At 38.8% G+C, this 13,063-nt stretch overlaps 1 protein-coding gene across 5 annotated transcripts in view; it reads left to right on the top strand.

Annotated features, from left to right (window-relative positions):
- The window catches only part of N4BP2 (NEDD4 binding protein 2), a 96,237-nt gene that overhangs the window by 68,762 nt on the left and 14,412 nt on the right, over positions 1–13,063 (top strand). For all 5 annotated transcript variants that reach the window (XM_058430164.1, XM_058430162.1, XM_032135406.2 and 2 more), the window contains 2 exons: positions 4,549–4,667; positions 8,977–9,115. In XM_058430164.1, coding sequence (XP_058286147.1) covers positions 4,549–4,667; positions 8,977–9,115 — 258 coding nt within the window. The remainder of the gene's footprint in view (positions 1–4,548; positions 4,668–8,976; positions 9,116–13,063) is intronic.

Genomic DNA, 13,063 nt, shown 5'->3' with positions numbered 1-13,063 from the left:
ACATGCCACCATGCCTGGCTACTTTTATTTTTTGTAGAGAGGGGGTCTTGCCATGTTGCCCAAGCTGGTCTTGCGCTCCTGGGCTCAAGTGATCCTCCTGCCTCAGCTTCCCAAAGTGCTGGGATTACCAACATGAACCACCATGCCCAGCCAGCTGCATCTTTTTCAGCTTTTAATATTTACCTCTATTTTTTTATTTCTATAAAAACAGGAAAGAAATCTTATTTAAAGATAATTATCTATATTAGTAATAAGAAATGTCTATCTTACTATTAAAGATGTCTATCTTTGAGAAAATTGTTATTTTTTTTTTTGAGATGGAGTCTCGCTCTGTCGCCCAGGCTGGAGTGCAGTGGCGGGATCTTGGCTCACTGCAAGCTCCGCATTCCGGGTTCGTGCCATTCTCCTGCCTCAGCCTCCTGAGTAGCTGGAACTACAGGTGCCTGCCACCACGCCCGGCTGATTTTTTGTATTTTTTAGTAGAGACGGGGTTTCACCGTGTTAGCCAGGATGGTCTCGATCTCCTGACCTTGTGATCCACCTGCCTCAGCCTCCCAGAGTGCTGGGATTACAGGTGTGAGCCACCATGCCTGGCCAAAACAAAAATTTTTAGGGAAAAATTTTAGAAACTTATCAGTTTGAATAAAAAAATTACTCTTCCTTTTCGAATAGAACCTTCACTTTACTTTGAATTTTATTTTTGGTCTTTATTTCAAAATATCTAAGTATATGAAGCCATACGTGCAGTAGATTTTGTTTGGATTTCATCTTACTCTTTTCTGGAATTCTGAAAATTAGTATTAAAGAATTCCAGTTCAAAAGGGAAAACATCTTAGAGGTTATTTAGTCTAATCCTCAAGGGAAAAAAATAATTCTTAGATGGTGTTCTTAAAACATTTTAACACTTTCTTATTCGTTTGACTGCACAAAGGAGCACCTTTATATTTGGCTGTAATACATCCAGTTAAGGCATAGGGATTCCTATACCTTCATATTTATTTTTTAAATTTATCTTGGTTAACTAAATTAGAAATATACTGCCATTCCCATCTTTGTATCCTAACGCAATCCAAGGAATAACCTCTTCAGTAGATCTTAAAATTTTAGTGTACTGTCAAATAGCCTCTTCAATTAATATATGTGTTAATTTGAGGCAATGAATTTTCTTTTTTCTTTCTGTGTTTTTTTTTTTTTTTGGCCAGGTGATTTGAATCTGACCTCAAGTGTTCGCCTCCCAAAGTTGGATTACAGGTGAGCCACAACCACAGCAATGTTTTTAAGCCTAACACTTAGGCTTAAATGGTGTGATATTTTCTATTGAAATGCCATTTTCCACTATTAAAACTTGTCTTTACAGTTCTAACCTCCCTTTAATATCTTGATATAATAGGTGAACAAATGAGCATCTTTTGACTTCACAACTTACTACTTTTTTTTGCTATCAGTGATTTTTGCTTATTTTTCTTTTTTTCTTTTCTTTTTTTTTTTTTTTTTTTAGATGCAGTCTGGCTGTGTTACAGGCTGGAGTGCAGTGGCACCATCTCAGGTCACTTCAACTTTGCCTTTTGGGCTCAAACCATCCTCCCACCTCAGCCTCCCAAGTAGCTGGGACTACAGGTGTGAGTCACAATGCCCTGCTAATTTTTTTGTTTTGTTTTGTTTTGTCTTTTTTTTTTTTGAGACAGAGTCTTGCTGTGTTGCCCAGGCTGGAGTGCAGTGGCACAATCTCAGCTCACTGCAACCTCCACTTCCCAGGTTCAAGCGATTCTCTTGCCTCAGCCTCCCAAGTAGCAGGGATTACAGGTGTCTGCCACCATGCCCGGCTAATTTTTTTTTTTTTTTTTTTGAGACGGAGTCTCGCTCTGTCGCCCAGGCTAGAGTGCAGTGGCGCAGTCTCGGCTCACTGCAAGCTCTGCCTCCTGGGTTCATGCCATTCTCCTGCCTCAGCCTCTCCGTGTAGCTGGGACTACAGGCGCCCGCCACCACGCCCAGCTAATTTTTTTGTATTTTTAGTAGAGACGGGGTTTCACCGTGGTCTCGATCTCCTGACCTCGTGATCCGCCCGCCTCAGCCTCCCAAAGTGCTGGGATTACAAGCGTGAGCCACCGCGCCCGGCCATGCCTGGCTAATTTTTGTATTTTTAGAAGAGATGGGGTTTCACCATGTTGGCCAGGCTGGTCTCAAACTCCTGAGCTCAAGCAGTTCACCTGCCTTGGCCTCCCAAAGTGCTGGGATTATAGGTATGAGCTACCACACCTGGCCTTTGCTTGTTTTTCTATAGATTGGGTAATATAATAGAATCTGGTTGGCTTTGTCTCAAGGATACCCACCTTTACCTTTACATGCAGCCTCAGAAAGATAATTTTTTTCTTTCTTTTTTTTTCTCGAATAGAGATGAGGTCTTGCAATGTTGCCCAGGCTGGTCTCGAACTCTTGGCTTCAAGCAGTCCTTCTATCTTGGCCTCTCAAAGTGCTGGGATTGTAAGTGTAAATGACACTGCACTCAGCCAGATAATTTCCTGATGCTGTCCTCACTCTTTGTCCCCAAAGGAGAAATATACTTTATATATTTTTAAAGCAAAAAATATAACTTTAGACATAATATATGAATAGAATAATTAATTTTAAGATGATTAAGGTTACAAGGTTTTAGTTCATTGATGAAACCTCAGAATTTATAGTTTAGAAACTATGACCCGATAGATTGGTAGAAAATCTGATTATTGAATTTTTTAGTAAGTTTAGATTACATGCATATCTTAAGTAAAATGTGAAATATTTTAATTTTTTTTTTGAGACTGGGTTTCACTCTGTTGCCCATGCTGGAGTGTGCAGTGGCGCAATCTCCTGGGCTCAAGCAATTCTGTCACCTCAGCCCCTCAAGTAGCTGGGACCAGAAGTGCACATCACGACGCCGCTAAAAATAAAATATATTTTTAGTATAGATGGGGTTTTGCCATGTTGTCCAGGCTGGTCTCGAACTGCTGGGCTCAAGCGATCTGCCCACGTTGGCCTTCCAAAGTGCTAGGATTATAGACATGAGCCACTGCACCCAGCCAGAAATATTTTAAATTCTTCAGGTAGCTTGTTTCCATCACTCTTGTTGTATGTTCAGCTTTATCACTCCTTTTTAGTCATATTGTCACCTCTTGTGGTTCCTCTTTTATTGCTGTTTGGTGTTATAAATGGCCTAAGTATGGTTAAGCTTTACAACAAAGAACAATTCTAGCATTTTCCCAGATTATTTTGTTTATTTATTTTTGATACAGGGTGTCACTCTGTTGTCCAGCCTGGAGTGCAGTGACTTGATCTGAGCTCACTCTAGCCTTGACCACCTGGGCTCAAGCCATCCTCCCACCTCAGCTGGGACTCTTGCCATCACACCTGGCCAGTTTTTAAAAAACAATTTTATGTAGAGATAGGGTCTTGCTATGTTGCCAGGTTGGTCTTGAACTCCTGGGTTCAAGGAATCCTCCTACCTCAGCTATTGTAATTTTTAAATTTAGGAATTTTCAGTCATTTTATTGCCTTTGAAATTGTATAGGAAGTTATTTTTCAGACATCAGCATTTTTGTAGCAAACAATTATTTTGTTACATCACAATGTTGACAGATTGCCACTTTAAGAATATTTATTATCATCTTAGGTTAGAATTAAAATAGCATATTTTTATGAAAGTTCTTTTGGCCTGACAGTTTAGAGCAGATCCAAATATGAAATGTGAGTAATAATATAATTCTTATACGGTTATTTTGGAGTAAATATATTTGTGAAAAACTGAAAAAATAATTGTGAATTCCAAGATTTCTGTCAATCTGAATTTGCAGCTTGTTTGTACACTGTAATTTCTGCCTATTGAGGAGAATATGTTTTGAGGACGATGTTCACAGCCATCACACAGTGTCACTTTTATGAGGACCCATGGGGAAATTTCTCTCAGGTCTCAGTACCAGAAAAAGCTATACTTCCTCTTAGCAACTGGTTTGTTTTTATTTTATGGACACTGAGAATCTTTGTTTTCCCCTTTGCTTTGGCCACTAAAAGTCTCAGAACTAAATTTGTGGCCTACTTTTAGCAATTGTACAGGATTTTGTGGCATGCATTTATATACTAATACTGCTAGCCTTATCTTATATTTTATCTTTATTTTCTCTGGCTTCATTTATTTATATCCTGTTTATGTGTGTGTGTGTATATATATGCGTCTATATCTTCATCCTTTTAATGATTCAATGTGTTGGATATGCATGTGTGACAGTATGTGTATATATATTTACATACATACATATTTACACACGTACATGTATATGTGTGATTATGTGTGTATGTGTATATTTATGAGCAACTTCAAATACTTTGCAAAAAATGGGATATAAATAAATAGTGCAAGAGTACTCGTATTACTAATTTCAGCCTTTAATCAGTAAAGAAAGTCTGTGATTGCTTTTAAATCATCAGTAGTTTTGCAACAAGTTAACCATGCCTTTGGTCAGTGTTTCTAGTATTATACATTTCATCTTGAAGATTATTTTTGTGCTTTTGTTTTAGAAAAGGGAGACCCTTATGTTTGAAAAAGATTGTGCCACTAAACTAAAGGAGAAGCAGCTCTTTAAGATATTTCCAGCCATTAACCAAAATTTTCTGGTGGACATTTTCAAGGACCACAAGTGAGTGCTAGAAGGATTGTCTGTAGTTTCTACTCTGATGTCACTGAAAGCATATGCCATGTTTATTTTTCTGATAACAAAAATAATGTAAGTCTACGGTGGTCTCTCCTAATCTGTGGGTATTATTCCAAGACCCACAGTGGATGCATGAAACCATGAATATAACTGAACCCTATATATACCCTCTATATACTATGTTTTTTTCCTGTAAATAAGAATTGATTTACAAATTAGGCATAGTAAAAAACAACTATAACAATAAAATAGAACAATTATAACAATATATTGTAATATAAGTTATGTAAACATGGTCTCTCTGTGTCTCAAAATACAGTTGTCCTTCAGTATCTAGGAGATTGGTTGCAGGACAGAAAATCTTTACCTTTATTGTTTCTGATTTTTATGTTTTATTTAGGGAGTCTGTTATGTCCCAATATTATAAAAATGTTTCTTTATTATTTTAAATGTCTACCTTTTTATGTATGTGGTATGAGGTAGAGATTTATAAATGAGCTAGAGATTTAACTTGTTTTTCCAAATGACTAACCAAATGAATGGATCATCTTTGCCCACTTATATAAAGCATAACCAGTAATACTTACTACATTCCCAAATATATATTTTAAGGACGTTAATTCCATTGAGCTATTTGTTAGATCCTGAGTTGCCACCGTGTTGTTTTAATTATTGTAGTGTTATGTTAGGTATATCAGGAATGCTCTGGTTTGAAAAATACATACTTTTGATCATGTATTTCTTAAATTCTTCACAAGAGCTTGTTTTAAATAGATACTTTTTGAGAATCTTTTGAGAATCTAATATAGATTTTGATCTTTATTAATATATTTCATATCAATCACAATAATGGATTTCTGGAATAAAACCTACTTTACTTTCAGATTTTTTTTTTTCCTTTAATGCAGGTAGGAATCGATTTACTAATTCATTGGGATTTTTACAATAGTAATGAAATGGTGTTGGTCTGTGATTTTTTTTTCTGTTCCTGGGCTATTTTTGTCAGATTTTGGTTTCAGTGTTTTATTTGGTATCAGGCTTAATAAAATAAACTGCAGACTGCCATTTTTCTCTCTGCTATGGAAAGTTTAAAGAACTTAGTACCTTGAAGGTTCTGGGCTTGTACCTTCTCAGAGAGAGAATCTTAGTTTATTGGTCAAAGTCTGTTTTATGCTGTCTCATTTATTTTTACTGATATCTTTCTCTTAAAATTTGTTAGTATATTATCAACTCTGGTTAGTTTATTTCCTTTAGTCTTTAATAACATACATTTAAGGTATGAATTTTTCTCTATATGTTTTACATATTTTAATCTTCATTATTTTCTAAATCTCAAATTTTAGTTTGATTTTCTATTTACCCGGGAATTTCTTTCTCTTTTTTTTGAAACAGAGTCTCACTTTGTCTCCCAGACTGGAGTGCAGTGGCGCCATCACGGCTCACTGTAGCCTCTGCCTCTCGGGTTCAAGCGATTCTCCTGCCTCAGCCTCATGAGTAGCAGGGATTACAGGCGCACACCACTATGCCCAGCTAATTTTTGTATTTTTAGTAGAGACAAGGTTTCACCATGTTGGCCAGGCTGGTCTCGAACTCCTGACCTCAGCTGATCCACCCACCTTGGCCTCCTGAAGTGCTGGGATTACAGGTGTGAGTCACCTTGCCTGGCCAATTTTTAAGGCATATAAAAACATGAGTGAATTTTATGTTTAGACTTGGACCCCATTCCCAAGATACCTCATTGTGTATATACAGATATTCCAAAATTCGGAAAAATCTGAGATCTCAGCCACTTCTGATCCCAGGTGTTTCAGATGAGGAGTAGTCAACATATACTTTCGTGTGTGTGTGTGTTTGTGTGAGACAGGATCCTGCTGTTGCCCAGGCTGGAGTGCAGTGGCACGATCTTGGCTCATTGCAGCCTTGACCTCCGGAGCTCAAGTGATCCTCCCACCTCTGCCTCCCAAGTAGCTGGGACTATAGACACGCGCCACCACGCCTGGCTAGTTTTTGTATATTTTTTGTAGAGATGGAGTTTCACCATGTTGCCCGGGCTGGTCTCGAACTCCTGAGCTCAAGGGATTCTCCCCTGCTTGGCCTCCCAAAGTTCTGGGATTACAGGTGTGAACCACCATGCCCAGCCCAGTCTGTACTTAAGAATATTTATTCTCTGCTGAGTGTGCAGAGTTCTAAATATGTCACCTAAATCAAATCTTCAAAGGTAGTATTCCAATCCCTACTTTTCTTATTTATTTTTGCTACCTAACTTGCTGTTTTCTGAGAGCTTTGTGTTAAAATCTCCCAGATGCCAGAGGGTGATGCTAGCATATGGCCACTCCTGTTCTATGAGTACCTAGGGCAAGAGGCCTGAGGTGAAATAGCTCAGAGTTGTGCTTCCCCAGGCAAAGGAGGGGGCTGGGTGTGTCCTTTCTGGGGATGGCCAGTGATTGATCAGCCAGGCCCCTCATGTTAGGAGGCTGATTGCCTCCATTTGTCTGCCAACAGCTGGCTGATTCTCTCAGCTAGCAGCAGGTTCAGCTTCATCCTGGTAAGAAGGGTAGGTGGGCTCAGTTACTACACATATGGTGTGTGCTTGAGGTGTAATCTTCTACGGCTGTTTGCCTCAAACAACATCAGGGCTGGAGACTGACTTCCAGCAGGTGGGTGATTTTAAGGCCTAGAAAGGATGTCGATAATTGTTGGTAGCATCCAGCCCCTGTATACTGATATCCTTTGTGTTGAGCATATCTGAGGCAGCAAGATGAGAGGGGAAGTGGAACTGGTAGTTGCACATGGCTTCCCTTCAAGGGTTGTCTTTAATAAATTGAAGAATAGCAAAATACCACATTATTTTGGATAATTAGTTTACCAAGTTTCTTTCTTTCTCTTTCTTTTCTTTCTTTTTTTTGACAGAGTTTTGCTCTTGTTCAGGCTAGAGTGCAGTGGCACCATCTCGTCTCACTGCAACCTCTGCCTCCTGGGTTCAGGCGATTCTCCTGCTTCAGCCTCCCAAGTAGTAGTTAGGAATACAAGCGCCTGCCACCACGCCTGGCTAATTTATTTTTGTATTTTTAGTAGAGACAGGGTTTCACCATGTTGGCCAGGCTGATTTTGAACTCCTGACCTCAGGTGATCCACCTGCCTCGGCCTCCCAAAGTGTTGGGATTACAGGCATGAGCCACCGCGCCTGGCCTAGTTAACCAGATTTCAAAAAATATTCGTATATGGTCAGTTCCTCAGTATCTGGCCAATGGAAGAGGTGAGAGACATAAATAGTGTGAAATACTGAACAGCATATAATTTTTTTTGAATGATTTTCTTTAGATATTGGAACGTGAGTGTATCAGACATTTGTCAATTTGTAGAATTTCATTCTACAGATAATATAGTATCACCCTCAAGATATGACTGAATAATGCAGGGATGAGAGGTAGGGTAGTGCTTAACTTTTTCTTTTCTGTATCCCCGCTTAGAATTTGACTAAAATCCCATGGTAAAAGTAAACGTAGAATTTGATACAATAAAAATGTCAGCTTAAAGGTCTATTGTCTATGTTTGATGTTTGAAGGAAACCAAGTATGAATCCAACAAAGGATTTAAGAAGAATAGGTGATAAAATGAAAGAAAGATTTGTTGTGGCTAATCTGCCTGGAATAAAGGATTAGAAATTGAATCTATCTATCTATCTATCTATCTATCTATCTATCTATCTATCTATCCATCCATCCATCCATCCATCCATCCATCTTTTTTTTGAGACAACGTCTCGCTCTGTTGCCCAGGCTGGAGTGCAGTAGCACTATCTCAGCTCTCTGCAATCTCTGCCTTCCAGGTTCAAGCGATTCTCGTGCCTCTCAGCCTCCCGAGTAGCTGGGATTACAGGCGCGTGTCACCACACCCAGCTAATTATTGGATTTTTTTGTAGAGACGGGGTTTCACCATGTTGTCCAGGCTAGTCTCTTAACTCCTGACCTCAAGTGATCCACCTGCCTCGGCCCCGCAAAGTGCTGGGATTACAGGCGTGAGCTACTGTGCCTAGCTGAATTACCAATATACTATCTTTTGGCATTCATTTTTTGAAAATTAGCTTTTGAGAACCTATTACTTGATAGTTTCCTTCTGATTATTCTTGATTTTTTTTGAGATATACCATGAGCATTTAATTTCAAGGTTGAAAACTTAAAAGTAAGCCAGTTTTTCATATTCTTGTAAGATGTTTGAAGATTGCTTGTGTTAATGTCTCCACACAACTTATTTTCATTTATTGACATTTTGTTTCTACTTAAATTGTCTACAGCTATTCATTAGAACACACAGTGCAATTTCTTAACTGTGTTCTTGAAGGGGACCCTGTAAAAACAGTTGTAGCCCAAGAGTTTCTTCACCAAAATGAGAATGTCACATCTCATACTGGCCAGAAGTCTAAAGAGAAAAAGGTATGGAGTTACTAATTTTTTTTCTACAAGGGTAGATAATTGCATATAAAAATATAATTGGTTCATTGAGTATAATAATTTAATGATTATTTCTCACCATTTTGACTAGACTGGAAATTTAACCACCAATGGCATATTTGGCTTATAATATCTGTGCACTCAAAATAATGAATTTATAGCTGATTTTTTTCTTTGTGTGCATGATAAACAGGCACTTGAATTTCTGCAACTTCTGTATACTCTGACACAGTAGAGTATGTGGTTTAATTGAATAGCAGTAATACGATAGGTATTGAATATAAACATGTGGGCAGAAATATTTAGCCTTTTGGGAAAGTGCCAAATTTTTTCCGAAAGTGGCTCTGCCATTTTATATTTCCACTAGAACTGTATGAGGGTTACAATTTCTCCACATCCTCACTGACATATATTATTATTTAACACCTGACTTTTTATTGTAACTATTGTAGTGAGAAGTTGTTTTAAGAATACCCAGGATTTGTTTTAATCAGGTATGGTAAGACATGCAGACATGAAGTGTCATGAAGGATTAGTTTATCATACTCACAGAGTTCTGGAAACAGGAGGTATGGCTTGCTACCCAAGGCCACATGGGGAGCCAGCAGGATTGGTCAGGAGGCAGAAGGAGTAGGGGGGAAATGTGGGCAAAAGCCTGTATTTTGGTTTCTGTGGGAAGGAATGGGTAAGGCAGGGTAAGCAGGTTTAGGATTGGCTAGTTTAAATAATTTCAGGCTCTGGGGCATAGGGACTTCCCCTGGTTGTCTGATACTCGGGGGCAGGTGGACAGTGCCCCGGAGTGGGAGAACTCCATTAAAGGAGGAAGTTGGAGGCATAGTTTCTGGATTGGTTGGTTTCCAAATGAAGGGTGTGCTCCCAGGCAGGTGTTTGTTATCTCTAGGAATTAGCTAAACCTGAGGGGGATGTTATCTCTAGGAATTAGCTAAACCTGAGGGGGTTGTAATAGTGGATGGAGATGACGGGGCAGAGGGAGCAGCCTCTCTAGTGTCATGAAGCCTGCAAAAATGCCAGGGCCAGAATACAGAAAACAAAAGACATGGTTAGTACAGAAGTGGTGTCTTATTGTGGTTTTGATTTGCATTTCCTTGATGACTATTGATGTTGAGCATCTTTTTATGTGCTATTGGTCATTTGTACATCTTTGGAGGAATGTCTGTTCATATCCTTTGCCTATTTTTAAATTGGGTTATTTGTCTTTATTGTTGAGTTGTAAGTGTTCTTTATATATTCTAGATACAAGTCCCCAATCAGACATGTGATTTGCAGATATTCTGTCCTTTCCATAGGTTGCCTTTTCATTCTGTTGTTTCTGTTGTGACACTGAAGTCTTTTAAATTTGATGTAGTCTAGTTTGTCTACTTTTGCTATGCTGCCTGTGCTTCATTGCCAAATCCAATGTCATGAACTTTCCTCCTGTATTTTCTGTAGCAGTCTTATAGTTTCAGGCCTTACATTTAGGTCTTTAATCCATTTTGAGTTAATTTTTGTATATGTTGTGAGATAGAAGTTCAAGTTGATTCTTTTGCATGTGGATATCCAGTTGTCTTGTACCACTTATTGCAAAGACTGTTCTTTCCCCATTGAATTTTCTTGGCACTCTTGTTGAAAATGAATTGACCATAGTTGTAAGGATTTATTGATGGACTCCTAATTCTATTCCATTGATCTGTATGTCTATCCTATTGCCAGTACCACTTGTCTTGATTACTGTGGCTTCTTGATTACCATGGCTTTGTAGTAAGTTTTGAAATTGGGAAGTTTGAATTTTCCAACTATGATTTATTTATTTATTTATTTATTTATTTAAGAGATTTTGGCTATTCTGGTGCCCTTGGATTTCCATGTGAATTTTAGGATTAGTTTGTGAATTTCTGCACAGAAGCCAGCTAGAATTTTGATGGGGTTCATGTTGAATATGTAGACCAATTTGAGGAGTATTGCCAATTAACAATATTAAGTCTTTCAATTCATGAAATGGAGTATCTTTCAGTTTATTTAGGTCTTCTTTAATTTCCTTCAACAACGTGCTATAGTTTTCGGAGTATAAATTTTGCACGTCTTTTGTTAAGTTTATTTCTAAATACAGTATTTTATTCTTTTTCATGCTATTGTAAATGTAAATGGAATTATTTCTTTTGTTTTGTTTCTTTCTGGTCTGGAATTATGTCCTTTTAAGAAGTTTATTTTTTGATACTACTTTTAAATTAAAAAGAGACGAAGGTCTTGCTGTGTTGCCCAGACTGGTTTCAACTCCTGGGCTCAAGCAATCTGCCCGCCTCAGCCTCCCAAAGTGCTAGGGTTACAGGCTTGAGCCACCGCACCTGGCCTGGAATTATGCATTAATTTTATTTTTGGATTGTTTATTACAAATACATAGACAGGCAGTTGGGTTTTTTGTATTAATTTTGTATCAGCATTAGGCTTTTTTTTTTTTGAGACAGAGACTCACTCTGTTGCCCAGGCTGGAGTGCAGTGGCGTGATCTTGGCTCACTGCAACCTCTGCCCTCTCCTGCCTCAGCCTCCCGGGTAGCTGGGATTATAGGTGCCTGCCACCGCGCCCAGCTAATTTTTTGTATTTTTAGTAGAGATGGGGTTTCACCATCTGGCCAGGCTGGTCTTGAACTCCTGACCTTGTGATCCACCCACCTTGACTTCCCAAAGTGCTGGGATTACAGGCATGAGCCACCGCGCCAGGCCCAGCATTAGGCTTTTTTTTTTTTTTTACATTCTTTTTTTTCTTTTTCTTTTTTTTTTTTTTTTTTGAGACAGGGTCTCACTGTGTCACTCAGGCTGGAGTGCAGTGGCAGGATCACAGCTCAAGTGATCCTCCCATCTCCCCCTCCTGAGTAGCTGGGACTACAGGCATGAACCACCACAGCTGGCTAATTTTTGTATTTTTTGTAGAGATAGGGTTTTGGTTGCCTAGGCTGGTCTCGAACTTCTGGGCTCAAGTGATCCACCTCGGCCTCCCAAAGTGCTGGGATTACAGGCGTGAGCCACCATGCCCAGCCTTTTTATTATTATTATTTTTTATTTTACAGAATCTTATCATCCTGCCATTCTTATTAATAAGACCACTCGGGTAAATTATATGCTCCCTTTTTTCTTTGAATGTTTCATTGTCAGTTAGTTGGTATTTAGGACAGGTAATTTTGATTTTCATATGATCTGTTAGTGCTACCACTGATGCCTCTTCCCACCTGGAAAACATGCTGTCATGGATAGATAGATGCAGTATATTATAAAAATGCAGCGAGTGTACACAAGATGATTATGAGACCTTATGGGCCAAATTGGTAATGAAGTTACTTCTCCTTCCTGATAATATGCAAGGCACTGTGAGTCATTATGGTAATAGGGGGCGATAAGAAGGTGTGCTTGCTCAAAGTGGGAGATGGTTGGAAATGTAATCAGAAAGAGTTTTTGTGGGTTATGTAAACCTTGGCCAAAATGTAAACTTTAAGTTATTCTGGAAGTTGTTTTTGCACTTATTCTCTTAAATTATCATTTGTAGTTTCAAAACTCAGACCACCAATGAACAGTTTTTTCAACTGCGCTGGTTCCTTTGGATCATGGTCCTTCTCTCCCTGGCGGTGGTGGCGACGGCTGGAATTGGGCTGGGGGTGACCAGGTGGTGGTTTTACCTCCATTTTGAGACCGGACTCGCCTCTTCCAACTCGGAGTTCTATATCCCTAATTGTATTTTGATAATTTTAGAGAACTCTTCAACATCTCCTAAGAGTGGTTAAAGAAAGGGTAACCTTAGTGGCATAAAAAAGTTAATGATAGTCGATAAATGCCTGACTTACAAGGTAGACACTGGGGAGAATCTGTTTCCTGAGGAGAGAGATGAAAATATATGACAACCCAGTTTTCATGTGCGTTTTGTGAAGGTGTAAGGCATGAGT

Source organism: Hylobates moloch, unplaced genomic scaffold, assembly GCF_009828535.3.
Source record: "Hylobates moloch isolate HMO894 unplaced genomic scaffold, HMol_V3 SCAFFOLD_17, whole genome shotgun sequence".
NCBI lineage: Eukaryota > Metazoa > Chordata > Mammalia > Primates > Hylobatidae > Hylobates > Hylobates moloch.
The sequence above is the reverse complement of the archived record's forward strand: the minus strand, read 5'-3'. Positions and strand labels throughout refer to the sequence as shown.